This window comes from Pungitius pungitius, chromosome 12, assembly GCF_949316345.1.
Source record: "Pungitius pungitius chromosome 12, fPunPun2.1, whole genome shotgun sequence".
Classification (NCBI taxonomy): domain Eukaryota; kingdom Metazoa; phylum Chordata; class Actinopteri; order Perciformes; family Gasterosteidae; genus Pungitius; species Pungitius pungitius.
This window is the reverse complement of record NC_084911.1, coordinates 7225938-7249381: the sequence shown is the minus strand read 5'-3', so window position 1 is coordinate 7249381 and position 23444 is coordinate 7225938. Positions and strand designations below refer to the sequence as shown.

The 23444-nt window shown below is 43.1% G+C and overlaps 5 protein-coding genes across 6 annotated transcripts; 3 read left to right on the top strand and 2 right to left on the bottom strand.

Annotated features, from left to right (window-relative positions):
- Nucleotides 1-576: 576 nt before the first annotated feature.
- Nucleotides 577-6498, bottom strand: ush1ga (Usher syndrome 1Ga (autosomal recessive)). Of its 2 annotated transcripts, XM_037476680.2 has the most exons (4): nucleotides 6098-6497; nucleotides 3246-3699; nucleotides 1537-2333; nucleotides 577-1414 (listed from the first exon to the last, which is right to left on the bottom strand). In XM_037476680.2, exons 1-4 carry the CDS (start codon nucleotides 6259-6261, stop codon nucleotides 1411-1413), a joined length of 1419 nt encoding a protein of 472 aa, XP_037332577.2. In that variant the 5' UTR covers nucleotides 6262-6497; the 3' UTR covers nucleotides 577-1410. The 2 variants fall into 2 exon arrangements, with proteins under 2 accessions (XP_037332577.2, XP_037332578.2); XM_037476681.2 differs by lacking the exon at nucleotides 577-1414 and having other exon boundaries at nucleotides 1533-2333; nucleotides 6098-6498.
- A 1447-nt stretch (nucleotides 6499-7945) lies between these two features.
- On the top strand, nucleotides 7946-10813 carry LOC119220578 (proton channel OTOP2-like). The gene is made up of 6 exons (XM_037476679.2): nucleotides 7946-8434; nucleotides 8517-8653; nucleotides 8747-8805; nucleotides 9429-9571; nucleotides 9653-10497; nucleotides 10582-10813. The coding sequence occupies exons 1-6, from the start codon at nucleotides 7960-7962 to the stop codon at nucleotides 10750-10752; spliced, it is 1830 nt and encodes a 609-aa protein (XP_037332576.2). The 5' UTR covers nucleotides 7946-7959; the 3' UTR covers nucleotides 10753-10813.
- Nucleotides 10814-11499: 686 nt separating this feature from the next.
- Nucleotides 11500-13985, top strand: zgc:112148 (uncharacterized protein LOC550424 homolog). The gene is made up of 7 exons (XM_037476685.2): nucleotides 11500-11606; nucleotides 11776-11843; nucleotides 11928-12072; nucleotides 12523-12612; nucleotides 13030-13155; nucleotides 13251-13379; nucleotides 13461-13985. The coding sequence occupies exons 1-7, from the start codon at nucleotides 11595-11597 to the stop codon at nucleotides 13485-13487; spliced, it is 597 nt and encodes a 198-aa protein (XP_037332582.1). The 5' UTR covers nucleotides 11500-11594; the 3' UTR covers nucleotides 13488-13985.
- Nucleotides 13986-14871: 886 nt separating this feature from the next.
- Nucleotides 14872-17293, bottom strand: LOC119220582 (5-hydroxytryptamine receptor 3A-like). The gene is made up of 8 exons (XM_037476684.2): nucleotides 17193-17293; nucleotides 17020-17064; nucleotides 16838-16944; nucleotides 16576-16748; nucleotides 16016-16131; nucleotides 15510-15717; nucleotides 15232-15420; nucleotides 14872-15125 (listed from the first exon to the last, which is right to left on the bottom strand). The coding sequence occupies exons 1-8, from the start codon at nucleotides 17286-17288 to the stop codon at nucleotides 14872-14874; spliced, it is 1188 nt and encodes a 395-aa protein (XP_037332581.2). The 5' UTR covers nucleotides 17289-17293.
- Nucleotides 17294-19030: 1737 nt separating this feature from the next.
- Nucleotides 19031-22771, top strand: LOC119220581 (inward rectifier potassium channel 16-like). Its single transcript, XM_037476682.2, has 2 exons — nucleotides 19031-19230; nucleotides 21620-22771. The coding sequence occupies exon 2, from the start codon at nucleotides 21647-21649 to the stop codon at nucleotides 22769-22771; it is 1125 nt and encodes a 374-aa protein (XP_037332579.2). The 5' UTR covers nucleotides 19031-19230; nucleotides 21620-21646.
- The last annotated feature ends 673 nt before the right edge of the window (nucleotides 22772-23444 follow it).

Genomic DNA, 23444 nt, shown 5'->3' with positions numbered 1-23444 from the left:
GCGCCGTGATCAGGGTTTTTGCGCGTTGTGTTGTCATCCCTGTTCTGCGTTCTATGGGGTATGTCCGTGTGTTGATGTTTATCCTGGTGGCCATGGTAACGGGGCGTAGACCCGGATGACGCGCCTGCTGTTCAACAATCACACACCTGGTTCCTAGAGGTTCAGGAGGAGATGCAGGAGCAGCCCTGACATCCAGTCCCTGCTGGATCGCTAAACCGCACAAGTTTCGAGGGTTTACTTGTTTAGGCTTGGACATAATGGCCTGTCTTTGTTCCTCAACATTTCAGTGACTCCATTTCCCCGCCCAGGATTACAGCCTGCATTGACCAGCAATCCTGCCTGATTCCGTCATGCCAGTGTTCGTCTTGCCTGACTTTTTATTGCTTTGGTCACACATGATACATCACCACCGATCCAGTCCGTGTTTGGGTTCTGTCTAAGCATACCATGACAAAAGAAGGCCAAACTTGATCTATATCAGTTAAGTAATTCACAGCATTAAAACATTAGTATATATATATAGTATATTTTTAATCCACCTACACGTAAAAAATGTAGGCAATAAACATCAACAGCTTTTGTGCAGATGTTAATTAAAAACATTTAAAAATAAAACAGTTGGAAGACTATCAAGAAGTCAAAGGTGATATACAAAGGTTAATACATCTGTATGGAATGCACATGCAAAATATAGAACTGCAACATGCTTTATTGTGTATTATAATATATATATAGTGTTTTTAAAATTAGAGCAGTTATCTCAATGAACAATTGGCCTGCATTGCCAGTGAGCCACACTTGGACTGACATGGCTTGCTATATGTAAACATTTACAAATAGACGAAATAAAGAAAGGTGAAAATGTTGCACTGTCTATTGTAGTGGAAATGGTTAATAATAAAGTTACAATCAAATTAATGTCAAAAAGGTATTTAAGACAAAAGACAACATTAGGCGAACGCACAGGCACGAGCAATGCAGGCACATGAGGCGGTAGGATTCACCCCACAGGGGCCTACACATTCAGAGGATTTGGACCCCGCTATCAGTTCTCTGTTAAATTTGCCAAACTGCACACAGTGAACACTGCACTGTGAAAATGTGCCTTTTAGTTTGTTTAAACATGCAGTGCAATGGACCTCAACCAGCCCACATACAGGGATATTCACAGATGCTAACAAGATGCCCTAAAAGGATCCTGTAAGGAATTTGTCTCGCACTTCTTCACCCTTCTTGCTTGATGTATTCCTCATGACAGGGTCCTTTCTGCTTTGTTGCCACTGAGGCACCAGGAGAGGTAAATCCCTGCGCCCTCCCTCGTCCAAACGCTGACATTCATTCCATAATTCTCCACTGACCTTTAAGCCTGGATGAGCACATGGCAGGAGGGGCCATCTACAGCAACTGTAATTATCTGTAGGACAGATGGAAGACATGAAATGAAACGGCGTGTAACGGAAGCTGATTCGTGTTGTGCAAAATAAAATGTCCAAACATATCACATAAAACTGTTTAACGGAAAATCCAATCACTCACAGTTCTGTGTCCTCAACGCAGTCTGGCTCCTCTAGTGTCTCCATCCGTCTCTTGCAGGCATCTAAGATCTTTTTCCTTGGTCCTAAAGGGATGTGAATACTCTTAAGGTCGTGATCAGAACACAGCAAGAGTGCTTCGAGGTCAATCTTTTCCCTCTTGAAAATTGAGAAGAAGTCAGTCATGCCCTGTGTGGCGAGGAAGACCTCCAGAGGGCTCGTGTCAGCCTCATCATCATCGTCAAGGCCTAATTCAACTTCCTCCCAGGGCAGCTCCTCCACATTCCTGTCCTGAAGGCTGTGTGCACTGCCGATGCTGTCTTCATCTGCACTCAGGTATTGCTGCAGCCGGCCGCGCGAACGCACATTGTTGCCCGACCGGTCTGCACTGTCCTCATCCCGACCCTCCATGTCAAACATCCCCCCGCTCACGTAGTTCCTTCTGAAGACCATGGTTCCCAGACCGGGTCTATTGAACAGGGAATCGTGTCCCGAGTCAGTGCTGATCTCAGAGTAGTCCACATCAGCCCCGTGGAGGTCGGGCTCACTAATGGCACGTGAAATGGCATCGTAATTATCTCTGGTGAACATCTCCCGGACGTTGCGGCGGCCACGGTCTTTTGGGCTGACGTAGGTCCCCTGTTTGACAAACATGACATCGTTGCCCAGCTGAAGGCCTGAGAGGGAGCGCACACTCTTCCTCCCGTCCTCGTAGATTTTAAATGTCCCGTCTCCCTGCTTCTTCTTCTCCAGCTTCCTCTGAATCTTTGTCTTCCCTCGGTTTGTGGCATGTAGAGTAGCCTAACAGGACATGAATGAATACAGTGAATAGGGACAATCTCAAATGAGGAGACTAGATTTTCTAGGTATGATTAATAACCAAATTTCAGTTTGGTTTGTATGTGCGATGTGCCTGAATGAGAGCACGAGTGCGGCCTCACCACTCATGTCGGTTAGATTACCCAAACCCAAACTCATGTCTAAATGCTGACCATTCTAGTGGGCTGTTGCAGTAAGACCATCAACTGGATTGCATTGACATTTTGAACAGACCGTCATGGTGCCTGTGGTGATGCATTCTAACAGCTTTGGTAAAACTATAGTTTTCCTCTAACAGGCCAAGATTTAGACTTGGTATATTGGTTATGACCAAATACTTTCAAAATCTGAGATGTGAGACTGGATATTGAGTAGTTTTTAAACCAATGAAAGACTAATCCTCATCAAACAGTAGCCAGACTCCCAGATTGGATCTCTGTCAATGCATTACTTCTCTTTTGATTTCCACATGGACCATTTACAAGCATCGAACCAAAGCCAAACTTAATTGGGGATTACTACAAAAGTGTTTCCTTTCGACTACGGATAATACAAAATGAAAAAATATGTATTGATGAAACTAGCAAAAATCCTGCATGCTAGCAGTCTCCGTCTTTCTACATGCTAACTACTAGTTAGAAGCATGTAAAGTTAAGAATATAAATGTGTAGAACAAATAGTAGTGCGTACCTGTTGAACATAACTGTTAGCACTGTCGCTGTGACCATGTAAGCATTTAGCTCAGTCTTATGCGGTCAAAGGAATCGGGAACAAATGTTATACTTGATAACTTGAATTGACCAAAAAAATGTATTTAAAGAAAGAAAAAAAATGTAAATGCAAATGTGCAAAACATGTTGTCCCTTAAGAATAGATAGAAACCCCCATGCTGACCTGAGAATATGGCACACTGACTGTAGCTGCATTAAAGTTGTGCAGCCTGTGGCTGATAGAGCTGCTGGTGTAACTGGAAAAGCTCATGACGTCTGATGCGGACGCCTCAGAAGTCTCCTTATGAAACCTCCGCTCCATGCGTTTGTGGTGTTTCTTCTGCATCTTCACACACTCCTTGATCCGCCGCTCGGCATCGCGAAAGGCCCTGTCCTTCATCTTGCCGACCAGCTTCGTGTTGAGGCCCGTCTGCTTGGTGGCGATGGTATCCAGGTAGCGGACGCAATTCATGTGATTCTTTGTGGCGGCCATGTCCAGTGGCGTGTGGTAGTCGTTGTCGAGGCACCAAATGTTGGCACCGAAAGACACCAGAAAGAAGAGGCAGTTGAGGTGACCATTGGCAGCTGCCAGGTGGAGTGGTGTGTTCCCCCATATGTCACACTTGTCAGGGTTTCCTCTGTGGACCAACAGAAACATGTTCGATACTATTTTTGGAGTCAGGGGACTTCAAATCTACTAAATAAATGTCTCCAGTGCAGAAAGTTCCCTCCATGGCCGTCTACTTAGAGGAACTTTCGAGAGTAAGCGTGTGATCTTTTGATGATGTCTTCAGTACTTACCTGACATCCGTGGCTTGTTAGTAGGGCCTTGTTTAATAATTTATAGCGTGAACACCACATTAACCTTTCGTAAAACCGAACATATAGTACACGCTGTTTTATTACACCGTTTTATTTAAGGCTCAGACCATTTGGCAAATAGAGGGTTTGAATAAAACCTGTTGAAGAGAATCTACTAACATTGAAGGGCCATAATCAAAATCATTTGCGACGTTAACCCTTGGCTGACAGTCCACGACCTTTGGGTTACCTCACAATGCGCTGCACTGTTGGTGCCTTTTCTGTAACATGACCACATGCTTGCCAGCGGCGCTGCTACACTACCTGTATCCAGTTTCAGGGGAGCGCCTGACTCCAAAAGCACACGGTGCACGGCTGGTGACGTCACGCTGAATTCATGAAGTCAAAACATACCAGAATCACAGCTATTTGGATGATGTGTATGGAGCTTTCTTAATTTTCAACCAATTTTATTCCCATTATCAAAGAGTTTGTATTCCATTAAGCATCTAATAGATATTTTTGAGTATGACGATTTCTTCATTATAAACTGAACTGTCTTGTGTTTTGTCTCTATCTTCCTATTTAGCCTCTACAGTCTGCTGTCTGCTGTCTGATCCATGTGAAGCTGTACCTACAAAGGGCAAAAGTATTTGTGCAGTGAGGGTTCTCCCTGATTTACAAAAGCAAAAGCTGCTTTAGGATCAAGGGGTTCTTGAGTTTAAACAAACTCATGGATGCAAACAAACTCATGGATGCATGTTGCAAACAGCCCAGAAAGTGACAAAGGAATTGCCCTGTAATCCTGAGCTGAAATATGTGACGGAACAAACAGGTGATAAAGGAAGATGAATAGCTATTAGCTATGTTCAATTTTCATTTTGAGAAGAAATATTTATCATCCTCTATTATCCAACATCGTTGTGGAAGAGAACATTTAACATGGCAGCTTTATGTGACATAATTTATGTCTGTCCTAGTAAAAGGCTGAACACAGTGGTAATAGTTCTGCCCACTTACCCCCTCCCCCTCCTGTTCTTTATCACATTAACGGCTGTTTCTATCTTCACTTCCTGTGACAGCTTGATGTTACTGCAAGTTGCCCGGTGCAGTATACTTGCCAAAAAGAGCACTGCATGACATCTTTCCCAAGCACTAATAAACTTATCTGCATTATATCCCATGGGTCTCACAGGTTTGGTGCCTCTGCAAACATTAAGCTATTAATGTTTATTTTGTTACCACATGTCAATCAGGACTTTATGTGTTCATGGGTGCATAATGAATCCAGAGACTTGCTTACAGGTATTCCGTGGGAACAAAAAGTATTTCAGTTTAATCACGTAGACTGGAACGTGAGACTGGTTTAAAAAAAAATGTCCTCAAATCAGACAGGTTGCATCAAATAAACTAAACACTGATGAATGATGTTCTCTGACTTTTACATTACTTTGCTCCGAAGCTTTACGCAATCAAGCAGATTCACAATGGGCTCCATTTTTCTGCCTGACAGCAAACCAGGTCAGCCAGAAAAGATGAGGAATGGGCTGTTCATGAACAACAATTGCCCACTTTAAAACAATGAAGTAGCCTACTAAAAGGATCTGCTGTTAATTTAAAGAGCCCTTGTCTTTTGCTGCTGAATATATCAACATGGTAGTTATAATTGATTAAAGGAAACGTTTCCTTTGCAGAAAAGTGAATGAGTCAGCAATGAGTAAAAATGAATGTCAACAGAAAGCTCTTATAGATTAAAGACTGATACTTTTATCATCACAATATAAATATCTCAACAACCCATTCCATGACTTACATTACACTGTCCAGTTCTATGTGGCTTTAGCAAAAGGAAAAACTGACATGTGGGTAATGATCTTTTGATGATATCAGCTAAAATATCAGTCTAAAATGTGTGATGCAAATAAAGCCAATAGCAAATAAAAAGGGGCTTAGGCCTCCTCACATTAAATGGACAGATATTTCTTGAAATACAGATTCTCTAGCCTGACCTGGTTATTTTTTTTATGGATATACGTGTCATTATTTCCGATAAATAAAGTAATTTGGTGTTCTGGTTTTACTGCTCACTGTGACCAGCTAAATTGTTTGTAGGCTAATATGAGAGGAAAATGGTAAAATGCTGAACTTTGGCTCTCACAAGTTTAATACAGAACGGTAAAGGTGTGCACCGTGGTTTACCACGGGCGCGTGGAGGTCTCACGGCGATGCACCCACCCCCTCGCCGCGATCAGCCGCAGAGCCTCCAGGTTGCCGTGGAAAGCCGCCCACAACGTCGGTGTCATGCCATCCTCGTCCGGGGCGTTGAGATCCTTCCGAGTCGCCTCCTTCAGCAGGTCCAGGTGGCCGTCCCGGGCCGCCTTGTGGTACCTGTCATTCATGGCGCAGAAGGAATCCACCCTGCTCGACTCCACTCCGTTTAATCCACACCGCCGCCACCAACACCACCACCAACACCACCACCATCAGCATCGTCGTCGTCGTCCCGCGGGTCGCGGGGGCAGACCGGACTGAAGTGCCAATTGGTCCCGCGGTCGCCTCGGAGCGAGTCGCTCCCGATCCAGGGTGGAGGAGCGCGTCGGTGGTATCCAGGGACACCGCGGCGTGCCCCCGGCGCGTGGGTAACACTGCTCCCGGTGGCCGAGGGGGGCCAAGAAAGTCTGTCAACGAAACACCCCAAACAATATGAGTGCTTCCATATTAAAGAGCAGACAGTGTGGCACTAGCCGAGGTTATGGTGGTCGAGACATGACCCCCACAGACATCTCTAGTGTGTCCATGCATCGGGTCCACCTGCACAATTACTGCGACATTTCAAAAGCATCCAACAACACTTTAATTGGGCTGTGCCGGATATTAATGGCACAGCTATTTGAAGACATATAAGTATTAGGAGATGTCAAATTGTGACAAATAAGGAAGAGCTATTCACTTTATCTGTTTGTCGGCGTTCTTTAGAATGAATATACCATTGTTTTCGTTTTAAACTCCCCGTCACTGGTTAGTGATGTTTGCAGACAAATGATTTCCTTGAGTGTTGTAATGACTAAAGGTCCCTCACTGTCAGATCTGGAGAAATGGACATCAACTCCTTACGAGGAATAAGCAGTGAGGATTGTCTGTGACATACTTTGAACTGTTCCTTGAGAAAAGGCACAGAAAGCGGCGTGCTTCTCATGGTCTCAGGCGAAGTGCGAGGCCCGTTTCTTCATTGATCCAAAGCGTTAATCAGAATTGGGGGTATTGTCTTCAATTATTGAATTAAAAAGATGAGAGAGTTACACATCTCAAGCCTGTTTAGATCAAATAGATCATATTTAGATTATCATACAGCAAAACGGGCATTAAATTAAATAAGACAAGACAACTCTCAAGGCTTATAAAACAACAAATTAACATTTAAATGTATTGTGTGCACAGTTACGACTTCAAAAAAGTCCTCAATTACAAATGCATCTTAAAATATACTTTTTTTTCTTAGACACAGCTTTACCCCAAAACAACACTTGGTTGCTTGTATTTTGGAGTACGTGAGAAAAGGTTGTACGTCTTTTGAACTTTACGTGTTATATTTAGTGCAAAACACGACATGTTTGGTGACAATACTGTGTTGCTCAAACCAGTTGACATTTATGGCTGCACAGTAAACCACAATGTTTCTGACGGCGTATATAACCTCAACAGCTCGGGCTGCTTGCCAGTATCACACTGCATCAGGTAGGTTTACAGGCATCCTTAAACTCACCTTCTTTACAAATAGGTCACTCTTTTGTCGGACTGTAATAAGAGCTCCGTTTTGCTAACAAGGGCTTTTACACGGACGTTATTGTTTAACGTTTACTTTTTCATTCAGATGGAGATATAGTGTTGATTACTTTCTATCATGTTTATCTATGCAAACGTGTTTGTGGATTCTCACTCTATGCAGCGGTGTGAGGATGCAACAATAGATCCCAAAGAAGGGTTAAATCAATCCCGATAGCCGTTTAGAAACCACTCTTTTGTGTCCGTGGAAAGGTTGCGGCTGGTAATCTGTCACTACAGGCTTGCAATAAGTGGGTGTAGCTGTCAGACCTGTAATGCCCCAGACGGGACCAGGTGCATCGAACGGCGCGTATGTCACTCGACCTCAGAGAAGGCAAAGGATGTGTTTGAAGAACGGCAATCCCTGTGAACCATGCAGGATGACGGCCAAAGACCAGGAGACAGAGGAGGCCCACCTGTCCAACACCATCGATGTACCGACTCAAGTGGAGAGCGCGTGCCAGCCTGACCCCGACATTCCTCCCACCGGAGTCCCGAAGGAGAGGGGTCGGAACTGGGGCTGGATTCTGTCCGGCATCATTTGCATGAACGTTTTGATCCTGGGCTGCGTCTTGGTCAGCGGCACTGCCAACAAAGAGGTGAAACTCGTCAGCACCGACCTGCAGATCTTCCTCATAGTCCTCCTCCTCCTCACCTCCATCTGGATGGTTTATTATCTCAGCTACACGGTCAGGAAAGAAAATGCTGTTGACTACAAGGATGGCCGTGCTGGACCTATATGGCTCCGGGGTAAGTCAATACCACACATCTTTTAGGATGAGAAAGTGTTTATATTTCCTGATAATGTTTAACGAGTCGTTGTTCCCTAAAGGAGGACTTGTGCTGTTCGGATTGCTCAGCATCCTCATGGATATTTTCAAGATAGCCAGCTACGCGGGATACCTCCAGTGCGATTCAGCCGTTAAGGTGGCCTTTCCTGCGGTGCAACTCGTCTTCGTACTCGTGCAGGTAAAATGCATATTACATTAGAACGTTAAATCATTTACTCATGGCTTTATTTTCTACAAAAGGATTAATGTCATGTGTGCAAACGATTTGCAGACATACTTTTTGTGGATGCACGCCAAGGACTGTGTGCAGCAACAACGGAACTTTACACGGTGGGTAATTTATTGACCATTCACTGTCTTTTAGGGCTTCTGCTTAAAAATGAACCCTTCTGCTTTAGCCTTTTGTATTTTAGTTGTAGCTGCAGTCTTGATATTGTTTCACCGTCAGTATCAGAAATATCCCCCCATTTGCATATAAAGTATGAAATTATCACCTTATTTTTCATCATGCTTATCTTAAAGAGTGCTGCAATGCACAATAGTTATAAATTATGTATTTATTGTTTGTCAGATTATATTGTTGATTGGTCAAGTTATTTGCCTACGAAGATGTCAGAAATAGCGTAAAATGCTTATCACAATTTCCCAGATCTAACATTCATATTCAGCAAATATTATTTTGCATATAGCAAACCCTTGATTTAAACGGCTTAATTTTCCTCTTTTAAAATTAGTTTCCAGTTATTTTTCTGTCGATTGTCTGATACATGTTGATGTTTTGTTGATGTTTTCCTGATAAACTATGTACAATGTATTGGTATGAAAAATAAATCAAATCTAACGCAAAGCTATTATCATTAGAGGATATAGACGTTGCCTTTACATTTAGTATAAATCTGAAAATTGAGTAAAATAGAATCCACACTTTGATTCCCTCTGGTCTTCTTATTTAGCTGCGGGCTGATGCTCACCCTCTCAACAAACCTCGTTATGTGGATGACTGCAGTGACTGAGGAGTCAAATCACCACGACATAGAACCCGAAGGTCAAAGCAACATCACTGAAATCTCAGGGCGAAGCGTGTACATCAATAAAGGTAAACAAAGCAGATATAGTGATGAGTAAAGCACCAAAACGCAATACTTGTACCTAACCTGTGACGCGCTGTGTCCCACAGCGGCCTATGGAGAGGAAGCGTGCATGTGCAGCTACACTTCATGTAGCGTCTTCAAGGAGGCCTACTACTACTTGTACCCCTTCAACATAGAGTACAGTCTCTTTGCCTCAGCCATGGCATACATCATGTGGAAAAATGTGGGCAGAGTGACGGAAGAACATGAGCCCCACATCAAATTTCATTTGAAGAATATATTAATCGGTCCTCTGGCAGGAGTTCTTCTCGTGGTGGCGGGTCTGGCAACCTTCGTCTTGTATGAGATGGCAATGGTTAACGGAGGTGGTAATGCTGAGCAAAGAGACAAAGTATTGTTAATGTACTTTGTCATGAATATTGTGATTGCAACCCTGATGTCGGTCTCCACTGTGATCGGCTGCGCCATCTACAAGGTGGACCACAGGGAGCACGTATCAGAGAAGAACCCCACACGGAGCCTGGATGTGGGGCTGCTGATTGGAACCTCGCTGGGGCAGTTCACCATATGCTACTTCACCATCGTAGCGATGGTTGCAACTGGAGCCATGGGCTACCTGAACAGGCTCAACCTGGCCTTGGCTGTCCTGATGGTGATCCAAATCGGCCTGCAAAACCTTTTCATCATCAAAGGGTTACACCGGGAGCCCTTCCACAAGGTGTACGCGGCCACCGTGGTTCAAAATCCGTACGTGCTGCAGCCGGGCAAAGAGTCGAGCAACTTTGATGGATCCGACAGGGACGCGAAGCCCAGTCCGGCCGTCGCGGCACACGGTCTGCACGGACACTCGACCGAGCACAACCCCAAACTGTTGTGGAAGAGATGGATTTTGAAGGAGGTCTCTGCGTTTCTGCTGCTGGGCAACATAATAGTGAGTAATGTTCTTACACTCTCAAGGTTACAGTCTTCAAATTCCCCAAATGCTAAACCTTTTCTCCTTTCCCCTCTTTGACAGCTGTGGATCATGCCGGCATTCGGTGCTCGTCCCCAGTTTGACCTCGACACTGAAATGGAATTCTTCACATTAAGCATGTGGGCTTCTGTTGTAAATATCGGACTTCCCTTCGGCATTTTCTACCGCATGCATTCAGTCGCCAGTCTGTTTGAGGTTTTTCAGTCCTCATAACGCTGCAGGAGCGTACAACAATCCACTGTTTTGACAATATAAAGTTGTTTTGTATAAACTGTAGTTGTCTGTCCAGATTTAAAATGATTTTCAAAATATTATTTTCAGAAGTCCAAAAGAATTTGCTACACTTATCTTTTGTGACACATTTTATACTTCAGCCTCTGCAGGTACAAAAAAAGACAAGTCAATCAGTAATTTGGTTAAAGGAAATTATCGTCTCATTAATTTAATTCATTATGACTAAAATGTGTAGCTGGGGTCTGATTTAAATGTTCTCATTAATCGATTTAATCAATAAAATAATAATAATTGTTGTTGTTGGTTTCAGCCCTTTAGTGGAGTCTCTGAATCTACTGTATACTGTGTTAAAATGTTTTTTTTGCAGCTTATAGATTTGTGAAAATCTAAACATGGATTTTGGACTTCCTTCTATGTTATACTGTTTGAATAAAAATTTAATTAAATTAAACATATTTAACCATCCAAGTTGATTAAGTTTAATTTGGTTGAAATAGTGGCCACTAGGTGCACAAAACACCTCAAAGACTCAAATGTAATTAAAACCTACGGAAAGAGTTTAAACAAGCATTTCCAATAGCTTTTGAAAGATGTTATAAGCGTGAAAACCAAGCAATAAAACCACATATATATACACTAAAATAATGGCCTGTAGTTTTCTATATACATACTATAGAAGAAGATATTGCTATTTACTTCCACTGGCGTTTTGAAGTTACCTTTGAGTCAGGCACATTTAAAGCCAGCCTTCTTTTTTGGGTCCTTAGCATAAGGGTTTGTTTACCACCACGTCACCAGGAAGTACGTCCAGAGTTTCAACAATGATGAGACAGGTGATCGCTCCTAATTTTCCCTTTTGTGACCACTCAGAAACAGTACTGTGTTTTTTTTTAACCTGGTGTAACTCATCTCAATCAATATTTCTGGCGCAAGAACTCGAGGCTGTTGATTTAAACGAGGAACCAAGCCGTGAAAACAGTTTATGTTTTTGTACGTTAACAGGACTCGCAAGACGCGCCTCTTTTTGGTGAAGATGACGGCAACGTAGGAGCTAGAAAGTCCAACATTAGGTGAGATGCTCTTACCTAAGTGACTGTCCTGTTCTTAACAAACGTTTTATTATTTAAAAAAAACAACAACAACCTGCGTTTCAGGCATCCGCTGGTCTCTTTCTTCCACCTCTTCTTCCGAACAAGTGCCATCTTGGTCTACTTGCTGTGTGACTTTTTCAGCAGCCAGTTCATCGCCTGCATGGTCACCATCATCCTCCTGCTGTCATGTGACTTCTGGACCGTGAAGGTGAGCAGCTCAGGTGGATCGTTTAGATGTGGAAATAAATCATTCCATATCGTGCTTCAGTTTTGTACAGTTATGTAAACTGAATCTACAGAGTCCAGATTCCTGAGCCACTTTCTCTCACACCTTTCACGTTTAGAGCATATTTAACCAGGTCCAAAACCCACTTTATTTAGACATTCGTCTTTCAATAAAAGTGATTCCCCAAATTCTAAGCTGAAACACTCCGATGGCTTCTTTTGTCCCAACACCAACTATATTTAGTTCACAAGGACATATTTTAACAAAAAGTGTCCAATACACTCATTATTAATCATTTTTTTGTTTTTGAATCTCCCTTTCCCTTAATTCTGGCGTTGCTTTGTGAATATTTGGACATGTGTAATTATTTGTATGCTGTTAATAGAGGGTTGTGAACAAATCAAAGTACATGTTTTTTTTTCCCCCTATCAGAATGTGTCTGGCAGGTTGTTGGTGGGCCTTCGGTGGTGGAATCAAGTGGATAAAGATGGAAAGAGCCACTGGGTGTTTGAGTCCAGGAAGGTAATTGGACGGTGATCCGATGGAAAGGTTTCTCACGTGGAACAGCAGAGGAAGACGTTTCTTTTTCTCTTTTTTTTTTATGAATATAATTTAGTTTGAGTAGTGCCAGCCAGCAAGCAACTGCAGCTCTGTGGGAAGTAATCACAAGTAAAAAGAAGGATCTTCATTGTCGGAGGTCACGGGATTCCTGAGTGTGTGTAGCCGTTTTGTTTTACAGTGTAATGTATCTGCATGACCTTATTAGACCGTTGAAGAACATTGTGTAACCTAGAACTGCTGCATTGTCCTCCGTTTTCTATCCCACGTCACCATATGGACATCGGACAGGGATTTCCAAGAAATATAACCGTTTTAAAACACTATATGGGGTTTTGTAGAGTGGCGTCAAACAAAACTCTTGTTTCCTTCTCTTCGCAGGCACAAAGTCCGAACACGACATCCAGTGCCGAGTCGAAGATCTTCTGGCTCGGACTCATCGTGTGCCCCGTCTTCTGGATCATTTTTGTGTTCAGCACCATCTTCTCTTTCAAGATGAAATGGCTGGTCAGTCCACTGCTGTCCAAAGTGAACGCTGATTTAATTCCCGTCCTTATAAGTTGCTTAATGTTGGTTCCTGTTGGGTCATTTTCGCCCCGCAGGCTGTAGTAATCATGGGCTTGGTTTTACAATGGGCAAACTTGTACGGCTACGTCAGATGTAAGTTCGGTGGACAGACAGACCTGAGGAACATGGCAAAGAACTACCTTGGTGTCCAGATTTTTAAACAGGTACGTGAAGCGTAAAATACGTAATCTTCTTGCTGAAAGGCCATGATGCAGCTTCATTTGCATTTTTTCTGTTCACAAAAGGCAATGAAGAAGACAGCGGAAGCTTGAAACTCCAGAGGTCTAGCGAGGGACCATCTGCGTCGTGATGGACGTGTGATATCTTCTTCATGTTTGTTTTCTTCTAAGGGGGTTAATGTTTATGATACAACAGATTTTTGTATATTTGTTTATTTTCTATGAAATCATTGACTTATAAATTCAGTTACCAAACTTTCTATTAATGCTTAAGGTTGTCATTTATAATAGATTTTAAAGTCGGAGCACAGTTATCATTTTTAATGATGCAAGGTTGAAATGTAAACCCTTAATGATAAAATGAGTTTACCTCAAAACGGGCACAGTCCCTGGCAGGCTTTCATGGATTCACAAATGGGAGCTAAAGAGGTCATGTTTTGATCATGTCAGGGTTTTGTTGTTAAAATGAAAAACAAATCTTTTTTTATATTCAATTTTTGTAACTTGTAATTGCTCAGCATCTTTGACTGTACTGTATGCTGTTGTAAAAAGGGCTTTGGGGGAGCAATAAATGTATATAGGGTTACCTTATTGTGCTATTTAAACTACCAATGTGGGCCTTCAAAGTTCTACTGCAGCTTTTTACTTTATCTAACAAAAAATATTGTGAAAAACATTGGAATATGGAAAGGAGAAGTTTGTATTCTTACAAATGCCACTTGGTCTGATTCTACATAAAAACGGGGATTTACCCTGGGCTTCTTGAATTGATATTTTTTACAAAAAAATAAAATAAAATCCCTATCATCTGGTAATAATTATCTGGTCCTTCAATCATGATGTATTCCCCTGCTGAAATGTATCTGTCCATGAACAGCCTTTGACAACTTGATTGCTTTCTGAAAATTGGTCAAGTCTAAAGTAATGCAGTGCAGCAGGTGACTTGTGTGCAGTAAATGATTTCACCACTAGGTGGTAACAGAACATTAGCCCATCCAGGCCATGCGTCATGTGTCCAGATGTTCCCGTTTTAAAATTGTAAAGGAAGCATTCAAGGACCAACAAATGTTGCTTCATCGCTATCAAATACAAATCATTATTTCCAAGACATAAAAGAGGCAATTATTTCGCTTGCTTGATTTATATATTTATGTATTTTTTTATGTGCAAAACAAACCAAAACCATGACCCTATAAACACAATACAACTCTATGCAATACACCGCTAAAACGACTCTCATAAATCATGACACAGAAAATGACTCATGAGTAAGAAACTCCTGTAGTGGTTTGATTTTAAGAACTATGCATAAACACATCTTTTTAGGACACCCAAAAGTAAACTGAGCACTAAAATATTTGATAGAATACAAAGACAGTAAGGTCAAACACATGCAGCAAAAGTAGCAGATATGAGCTGAGATTAGCATGTCGCAATCTGAACAGCTCAGTTAAGCCGTTTCCATAGTGACCGTCTTTTAATTGTACCAAAACTGAAAATGGTCTAGTGAACACGGATATACAGCCATCACCACATTCATGGCAATAAGGTACACACTGCTAGCAACTAAGTAGAAAACAAAGAATTTGTGGTCCAGATTGCTGGCAAACATCTGATTTCTGTAACTTTCCTGGGTCTTTGCATCGAGAGCTTCCAGGAAGTTGACCACCTTTCTGAGCATCTGACCGTCGTCCTTCACGCCGCCGTCCACGCCAACCTCAGCTTTGACTCCTGCGGGAAACAAATCCGCGATCGGAGCAGGTCATACTCTCTCCTCTCTTTCCAGTCTTCTAGTTCTACGGTTTATTGTGCTTAGTAACAGTCGAGTCTTTCTCACCCTCGTCTTTCGTCGCCTTCCCGCCTCCCGCCTTCCCGCCTCCCACGTTCCCGCCTCCCACGTTCCCCGACGCCGGCCGTTTGGAGCGCCGGAATAAAACGATGCGGCCCTCCGCGAACACCCGCGTCATCACCATGGACCACAACATGCTGACCACCAGGATGACCAGACAGCTGCAGAAGTAGAGACCTGCAGGACACACGGAGAGGCGGTGAGGGACGCCGTTTTGGGGGGTGTCTCGTCGGGCTGAATTGTCTGCGGCGAGGCCGTGGACTGACGGATGATGGGCCTGCACTCGCCGTCTCCCGGGAGCTCGTCGTTGAGGATGATGAGGAACATGGTGAAGCTCAGCACCAGAGTGACCTTGAAACCGTTGCGTTCACCTCCCAGCGGCAGAGCGAAGCTGGCCACGTCGGCTATGATGATCAGAATGCTGGGCAGCACCAACGTCATGAAGGGTCCGGTACTTTTGACGCTCAACGACACCTGAGAGGACAGAGTTCACCGGTGCAATAATGTGAAAACTGCTTTTCAATTGGTTTCAGAACTCCTGGCTTGAAGACGTTATGTCTACCACATACAAATAAAAGCTACATCACAACAATGAAGAAATGTTTGATGAGTGCAGATTGCTTTTCTGTCGATTGACTATTGATTTGTCGCCTGCTCGTTCAGTTGTAACAGCCAATCCAAACTGTTTTGTTTCTTTGTTACCACTCCTGGAAGCATTTGGTGAAACGTTACCTCATGTATAAATGACTATTCTACAGGCTCACAAACTTACCAGGATGTAATTGCGGTCACTTCTCTGTCTCTGGAGGGTTGCATTGTCAGTACTCCAATCTCCACTGGACCCCAAAATCGGCTTTAATTGATCGAATACCAGATGCGTGCCACATCCTGAATGAAACGGCTTCTTTAAAAAAATGGACTTCACTTACTTATCAGATGTTTTTTTAATTGAATCAGTGTAATTTTCTGTTGATTTTGTGTTAATAATCGAACTCATACATAAAGTCAGCTCCATAGCCAGCTAAGCTTGTTTTAGAGAAAATCATGCAAAAATATTATCATTTTGGACTTCACTTACAGAGAACTGTGTCATGGGCAGTTCAAAAGTGGAAAAAAAAATGTTGTGCGTGCATACAAGCATGGCAATGACATTACCCATGATGCAACATGCCCGCCAACAGTTTGTTGAATGGATCAATATCTTCTTCAGATTTAACAATGGGGTGACATAATTAAACCACGCAAATTAAGACGTCATGAGTTGACACCCAATCTGCCCTCAAACCTCAATCAAATGCTGTATCATGTTTGTGGGCGAGTTGCTGAGCTCACCCGTCCTCCCCGACCAGCCTTGGATGGCAACGGGACATTTATCGCTGGCAAAGGGATAGTTGAACAGGTTGACTTTACAGATCACCTGTGCGTTTATGATCACATCGTGCATCACTGTGCCATTACTGTAAGCCAGCAGATCAGGGGAGGCGTGAGACATTTCGGTTGTTATTCTGGAAACGAGGAGACGGGTGGGAAATGAATATTTGGAAGTCTATGAGGTGAATTTGCGGCGATAGCTGGATTCTGTTTCGGGACTCACCCGTTGGTGACATGGAGCTCTGGGACCCAGATTTTATCCACTGGCAGGATGACTTCATCATGTTGGTAAAGTGACGCGTTCCACGCCAAATCAGGATCCGTCCACTCCTGTGGTTTCAAATCAGAGTTACTGTGACTGAAACAGACCCTTTGATAGCTATTGTCCATTTCTTGGTATCTTACAATGGAGGCTAGCAGACGACTTATTAAGACGAGACTCTTTGTGTCCTGTTAAAAAAAAAGAGGCAATAAATGGGGTTAAGCAAAGTGTCATCTATATTGGATTGCTGTTAGAAATGACATCCCATTGTCTTGAAATGTTACTCAGGTAACCGTCTGGTGAAAACAATACTTACAACTTCCACAGTCTGGTACTCAAGGAATCTCACAAAAATCTGTAAGGTGCAGTTTTCAGTTTGTGGCTGAGATAGATATTCTTTATCCATCAACATTTGAGCCAGACATCGGCGAGTTGTGCATAGAGCATGTCCACATCCTGAAATCACAGGTGAAGAAAAACTGCTGCATGAGTCTTTAAGTTCTTCAGTCATTCTACTTCTCCAAACAACATTCAGTGACGCACATCACACTCACCTGTTAGGAAAGCCATTAAGACGACAGCCTTCCAAAAAGTGTGGCTTAGAAATCTCAACATCTCGCACGAGGCTGAAAACTGCAGCAGAGTGACTTCCTGCTGTGTTCCTCCCTCCAGGGCCCCTAACAGGACGTTTAAATAGGCCCAACTGTGAATGTTTGGTCAGGTAATTACAGCCCAACTTGGCACACCGCACGACAATAGTGAGAATGATCCTGTGTAAACAGTCGCAACACAAGTGCAGCAGTCTGGCTCTGTGTTCACCCGTCAGCAGACACTGACATTCGCATTATGGCTCGTCGTGCTATTCTGCGTTATAATGAGTCTGCGGTTGTCATGCAAGACGCTCACCTGGAGGCCCGGCAATAATAGAGGCCCGGAGTTGACATGAATGTCTCCCAGTCATGGACGCGTCACAGCCATTATACACACACGTGTTTTTACAGCTGCAGGAGGGTTTCAGGTGTTTGTCTTTCATTCAATTTCAATAGTTTTGACAAGATGGCCCACAAGCTCTTTACAATCTGTATAAGTAATTAGAAGTGTCATTCATTTTATATTGCAGCTATATGATGCGGTTGTCTTATTCAATTATAGAGTTTAACCCCAAAAAATGAGAAGAATATGTAACATTTTTTTCAATTGTTGTTCTCCGATGAATGCTCCGACGTTATAGTAATAGTAGTGGTCGTAGTTTGATTTGTGTGTCTAGTCATTATGTCACTTTACAACCTTGATGTATTATGGTATTATTTTGCTTTATTATCACAAATGTATTTTGAATTGAATCAGTGTAATTTTTTGTTTATTTTGTGTTAATAGCCTCATACTTTTAAAAAATCAGCTCCAAGCTTGTGTTAGAGAAAATCATGCAAAAATATCATAATTTTGAGTTTCGAGGCAGCTAGATATAAAACAACATTTTTTCCACAGGGTTACAACTATATATATATATATATATATATATATATATATATACAGTATATATATACATACAAGATCAATAATGCATTAATACATCTCTCTCCTGTCCCGTTTCATTCTTAATGGGGACAAACAATGATGTACTGCATGAGGAAGTGATACTGTTCCCTGTTCACTCTGGTTTTATAGTCACTGCCTGAAAATGGCACACTGGCTGGTGTCATTCCAGGCTATCTCTCAGTGGAATGTCTCTTATCTCTGCCTTCACACATCTTAAACTAATAATGTGTGGTAAATCACCCAGGTGTTACAATGTAATTGGGGGGGTGTCAAATTTTATTTTTAAAAACACAACGAGGTGTTTTGATGTGGTTGACCTCTTTGTGACTGTAATAAAGATGGTTTGAAAGTTAAATGTGACCTTGCGCGGCTGAATTGAAAGCTCTTGTCTTATCGGGAACAAACTCTGGACAACTGAGACAAAGCAAATCCCAATAGACTGAAGGTTAACTTTCTGTCTAATGAATTATAGAAAGAGTAATGATTGAGATATGCATAGCTGCAAATTATCTATACATCATCAACATTTCTCTGCCTTTAATTTCGTTTTTTTTGCCTGACCAAATTACGCAATTTCCTACTTCGCCACCCAGAAGCAAATCAGTGGTCTGAAAATATTCCATAAGTCATAAATCCTGATTGTCCAATGGGATTGAGAGGGAAGTGATTGCTGTGATATTAAGACAAAATGGAACTTTACCGGAGGACGAGGACGGCCCCAAACACAACTCCGAGGTTTCTTCACTGAGGCAACACTCCGTTTGATCCGCTGGCCTCTGAGACACCTGAGAAGAAAATTATAATTCCTCCTGCAAGTAAGTTGAATTCTTGAAGATTCCGTGTCTGACATATATGTGTAAAGTGTCTGTGTAGAGGAAACAAATTAACTTTGTTTTTCTATCAACGCTTATGGAGGTAGAAAATGTGTCGAAATAGTTTAATACGATAAATGTAAAGACAAGTTGGGAAAAATGATAGGATATGCAGGGAATACACTCCAAGATAATAACAGAGTCAAGCCAGTTGCGTAATAGAATATTAATATTAACTCTTATTAACAATTCTTACAAGTATTGTTGGGAAAAAAGCATACATCATTAAATATATAAAAAAGTGTTTTTTGCTTTTCACATATTGCTTGATGTTTGATCAACTAGATTTATTAACTATTTTGAGCATATAACCTAATAAAACATACAAAATAGATTTAAATAAAACATCCAGTATATCGGCAGGAATCATAAAATGTATTTCAGACTGAAGCTCATTAGTTCAAAACACCTCGGAGACTCTGGGTCTCTGAAACATACTCACATAGTGCGTGCATACAAACAAAGGAAGGACCACTATCAACTGTTGCAGCAACTTAAGCCATTGCTGCTAATTGCTCATTGTAGCTGCGTAACTCTGCATGTCGGCCTTGATTGGCCCTGAAGCCGGTTATCGTCCTGTGGACTTAGCGATTGCCGGGTGGAAGTCAACTGAGCTCAGCCACTCATGAAGAACTCAACCAGCTTTAAGTGCACGTTTACTTGGTAACCGTGGTAACCTGCATTTTCCTCCCTCAAAACCTGCACACCACCTGCCACAACATTACTGAGGCACTGTCCGTCAATGCAAAGAAACATAGGTCACACTTTGTTGTTAGGTGCTAGGTGACTTGACATCAAATGATTTAGGTGTATTTAAAGCATTATACACTTACAAGGGCTTATAACTACGATTATACACATGCACATATTAAGGCATTTTAGGTATAGCTCTCCCCTACATACAGAAAGTGTTACTGATAAATATCTGATTCAGTCTATTGTTTCTATCTTTTTTAACAACCCAGTTAAGCCCACAGTAAAACTGGATTTCGATTATCGTTGATCGCATATGTTCCCCGCTGACTTTATTAAACAGTAAAAAGTTTATAAAAGTTTTTCTAAAAAAGGGGCACGGCTTAAAAAGACGTATTGATCAGTGAGCGAGTCAAAGATAAACGACTCAAGCGGCTGCCAGATCACTGCAGTACACCATAAGAAAGCGATAACAATGTCCTGGCCTTGATGCATTTTATGTGATACACAGAAGCAGGCGGTTAAAGTTTGACGTTTGAGAACATTTGACAATGAGCGCTGTCAGGGGTGTTTGGAGGATGATCATGGCGGAATTAGAGAGTCAATGTATGTGCATTCTTAGGACTTAATAAACATTGAATCCTATGAACATTTTTAATGAACATAATTCACTTTTGTGGATACTGAAAATTGAGTTCTAGTGCCAAAGCCTGCTGCCTGTAGCTAGTAGTTTGTTTTAACATTTTGAAGGAACTGTGGAAAATAGATTTCAATGACTCAAAGCCTCAAAAATCGCGTCTTTCATTTTTTGCATTTGCTGTCAATTCCCAACACTACTTAAAGCTAGGGTTGGTAATGTAGGAAACCAGCAGGAGTACAAAGAAACTATTTTAATTATCCCACAGAAAGACAGCGCCATACTTCTAATGAATTCCAAATGTCCCTTAATCGTAGAAACACAGTCCGTCTCGTTAGGTGTCCAATGCCGTTTCCTGTTAATGAAGAAGATCAATAAAGGAACACGTTTGCAGGGTCTTATTGTGCAGACAGACACGGATGCGATTCGACCGTTTATTTATTACGTGACAAACAGCCTTCAGACTTTTCTAGCGCCGCTAATATCACAGATAATGTTCAGTTACCGCGACCTTCGCCCGCAACATACTGGGTTGGCATTTCATACGATGATGCTGGGTTTGTGTGGCGTCGAATTTTGACCCACATTTCAGTTTGTCTTAATAGCTTCTATGACTGAGTTCACACGTCCTCCTTTGAGTGACACGTGTAAATATTGCATGAACTCAAATTCTCATTACTAACGTCAAACTGGTCCACACAGAAATAATATACATGGTCATAATGCAGAGTTAATATGAAGCTTTTAGCACAAAAGCAGTGTCCATACAAACTACAAAGAAACCTGAGGTAAATGATCAACCAGCGAGTTTTTCACGCCCTAATCACTAATCCTGTGACCTTGGCTGCTTCCCCAAACATGAAGGCTTGCCTCCACAAACAAAGCTAATAGCCTTTTTACATTTCACTTTAATGAGTAAAATACTGTCACTGCTGCCCGTGCCACGGCTACTGTCGTCCTTACATGCCATCCGCACCTCTCCCCGACCTTTCCACTGTACAGGACGCTGAAGGGTCGGCCCTGTTCGAAATGAGGGTGGAGCGCGGCGAGCAGGCCGCCGTCGACACCTCCTGCACCACGGTGCACACAATGGGCCCGAAAAGCGAGGGCCGCCGGCTGCGTTACATGCAGCAGGATGGAAAGTTCCCCGTGGTTTTCCAGAAGGCCCCCGGGGATTGGAGCCCGTACCTGATGGACATCTTCACTACCCTAGTGGAAATCCGCTGGAGGGTGATGTTCCTCATCTTTTTCCTCTCCTACATCCTCTCTTGGCTATTTTTCGGTCTCTGTTATTGGCTCATCGCGTTCGTGCACGGCGACGTCGGCGATGTGGACAGCGCGCCGTGCGTGGAAAACGTGCGCGGCTTTACCGGAGCCTTCTTGTTCTCCATGGAGACCCAGGCGACCATCGGCTTTGGCTTCAGGGGGATGACCGAGAACTGCGTCGGAGCCATTGTCGTGGTGACGTGCCATGATCTGTTCAGCTGCCTCCTCGACACCGTCGCCATCGGCGTCATGGTCACCAAAATGGCATGCGCGCGTAAAAGGGCTCAGACGGTGGGCTTCAGCCGCTGTGCCGTGGTCAACCTGCGGGACGGCAGCCTTTGTCTGTCGTGGCGACTCGGAGACTTCCGGGGAAACCACATCCTGGAAGGTGTCGCCAAGGCCATGTTGGTCCGCCCCGTGAAGGGGCCACAGGGGTCCTTCGCGATGTCGTACCAGGAGCTGCGCATCCAGGACAAAGACATCGTGCTGGCCACGCCCGCCACCGTCGTCCACAAGCTGGAGCCCGGCAGTCCCCTCTACAGCCTGGGCCCCGCCGGCACGCCGGGGGACGACTTTGAGCTGGTGGTGTCGTTCACCTACACCGGCGACTCCACGGGCATGCTCCACCAGACGCGCACCTCGTACACACCAGCAGACATCCGCTGGGGCCAGCGCTTCCAGGAGATGTTGAAAGTGACCCGAGGGCACTACATGGTGGACTACGCTTTGTTCAATGCGACCGCGTGGGTGCCGGTGCCCCGGCTCAGCGCGGAGGAGTTTCACCGTAGAGGACGTCCCGCAGAGGACAGGCGGCCCCACCGTCGGCTCTTTGCAGCAGGCGAGAGGATGACGATCACCGAGCAAGTGGGGCAGCAAACCTTTTTGTAGAGCAGCACGAGGTGTCCTTGTGATGCACAATATGAAAAGATGTACCTCTGTAAATATATTTATATGCGGTTTGCAGCACATTGAATGTTAATGATTGAATGCAATAAAAATATGGTTCATAACTTGTTAAACTGAACAAGGACTGACTCATTATCTGTACTCGTTGTTCTGTTGTGAGCAGCCTGGCGGAGGGGTGGTCAATGACAGCATCCATCACACTCTAAGCAGAAAGGCACATAAATGACAAATAATTATACATATCATTACATTTATCAGTACCTAGACACTAGAAAAAAGGCGTTTCATATATGCACTAAGAGTCTTTACTCCGTGTTAACGTTAGCTGATTAGCAGGAGTCCATACTTCATCTTCGACAACCGGCTCATGTTCACATTTTAACGACTCAGACTATTAAATAAAACTCCCGCGCCTCTTAACTTGGACGTTCAACAGTACATTAACAGAGTGTACTCAATTTACAAATTTTGCACTGGACTGTCTGTTGGTCGCTCTGCCCTGACCCCCCCACCTCTCAGAACGCGGCCTCCTACGCCAACCACCTCTGATTGGCTGGGCGACTGAAAATCAATTCCTAATTTCTCTATAGAAATGAAAGTTACAAATATACCATTTAATTGTTAATCTATTAAATACATACATGTTAACATACTT

Bases quoted from the DNA above. Each gene is read 5' to 3' on its own strand.
- ush1ga (XM_037476681.2), bottom strand. From the start codon at position 6,261: ATGAATGACAGGTACCACAAGGCGGCCCGGGACGGCCACCTGGACCTG. The intron at 3,700-6,097 runs GTGGGTGCATCG...GTTGGTCCACAG, and splicing joins CGGCTGATCGCGGCGAGGGG to AGGAAACCCTGACAAGTGTG. The intron at 2,334-3,245 runs GTCAGCATGGGG...ATGTCCTGTTAG, and splicing joins TCAGTGTGCCATATTCTCAG to GCTACTCTACATGCCACAAA.
- LOC119220581 (XM_037476682.2), top strand. From the start codon at position 21,647: ATGAGGGTGGAGCGCGGCGAGCAGGCCGCCGTCGACACCTCCTGCACC.
- LOC119220582 (XM_037476684.2), bottom strand. From the start codon at position 17,288: ATGTTGATGGATAAAGAATATCTATCTCAGCCACAAACTGAAAACTGC. The intron at 15,718-16,015 runs GTAAGTTTGTGA...CTGTCCTCTCAG, and splicing joins GTGACCGCAATTACATCCTG to GTGTCGTTGAGCGTCAAAAG. The intron at 15,421-15,509 runs GTCAGTCCACGG...TGTGTCCTGCAG, and splicing joins CGAGTGCAGGCCCATCATCC to GTCTCTACTTCTGCAGCTGT.
- LOC119220578 (XM_037476679.2), top strand. From the start codon at position 7,960: ATGCCCCAGACGGGACCAGGTGCATCGAACGGCGCGTATGTCACTCGA. The intron at 8,654-8,746 runs GTAAAATGCATA...AACGATTTGCAG, and splicing joins TCGTCTTCGTACTCGTGCAG to ACATACTTTTTGTGGATGCA. The intron at 8,806-9,428 runs GTGGGTAATTTA...CTTCTTATTTAG, and splicing joins CAACAACGGAACTTTACACG to CTGCGGGCTGATGCTCACCC.
- zgc:112148 (XM_037476685.2), top strand. The intron at 12,613-13,029 runs GTAATTGGACGG...TTCTCTTCGCAG, and splicing joins GGGTGTTTGAGTCCAGGAAG to GCACAAAGTCCGAACACGAC. The intron at 13,156-13,250 runs GTCAGTCCACTG...TTCGCCCCGCAG, and splicing joins CTTTCAAGATGAAATGGCTG to GCTGTAGTAATCATGGGCTT.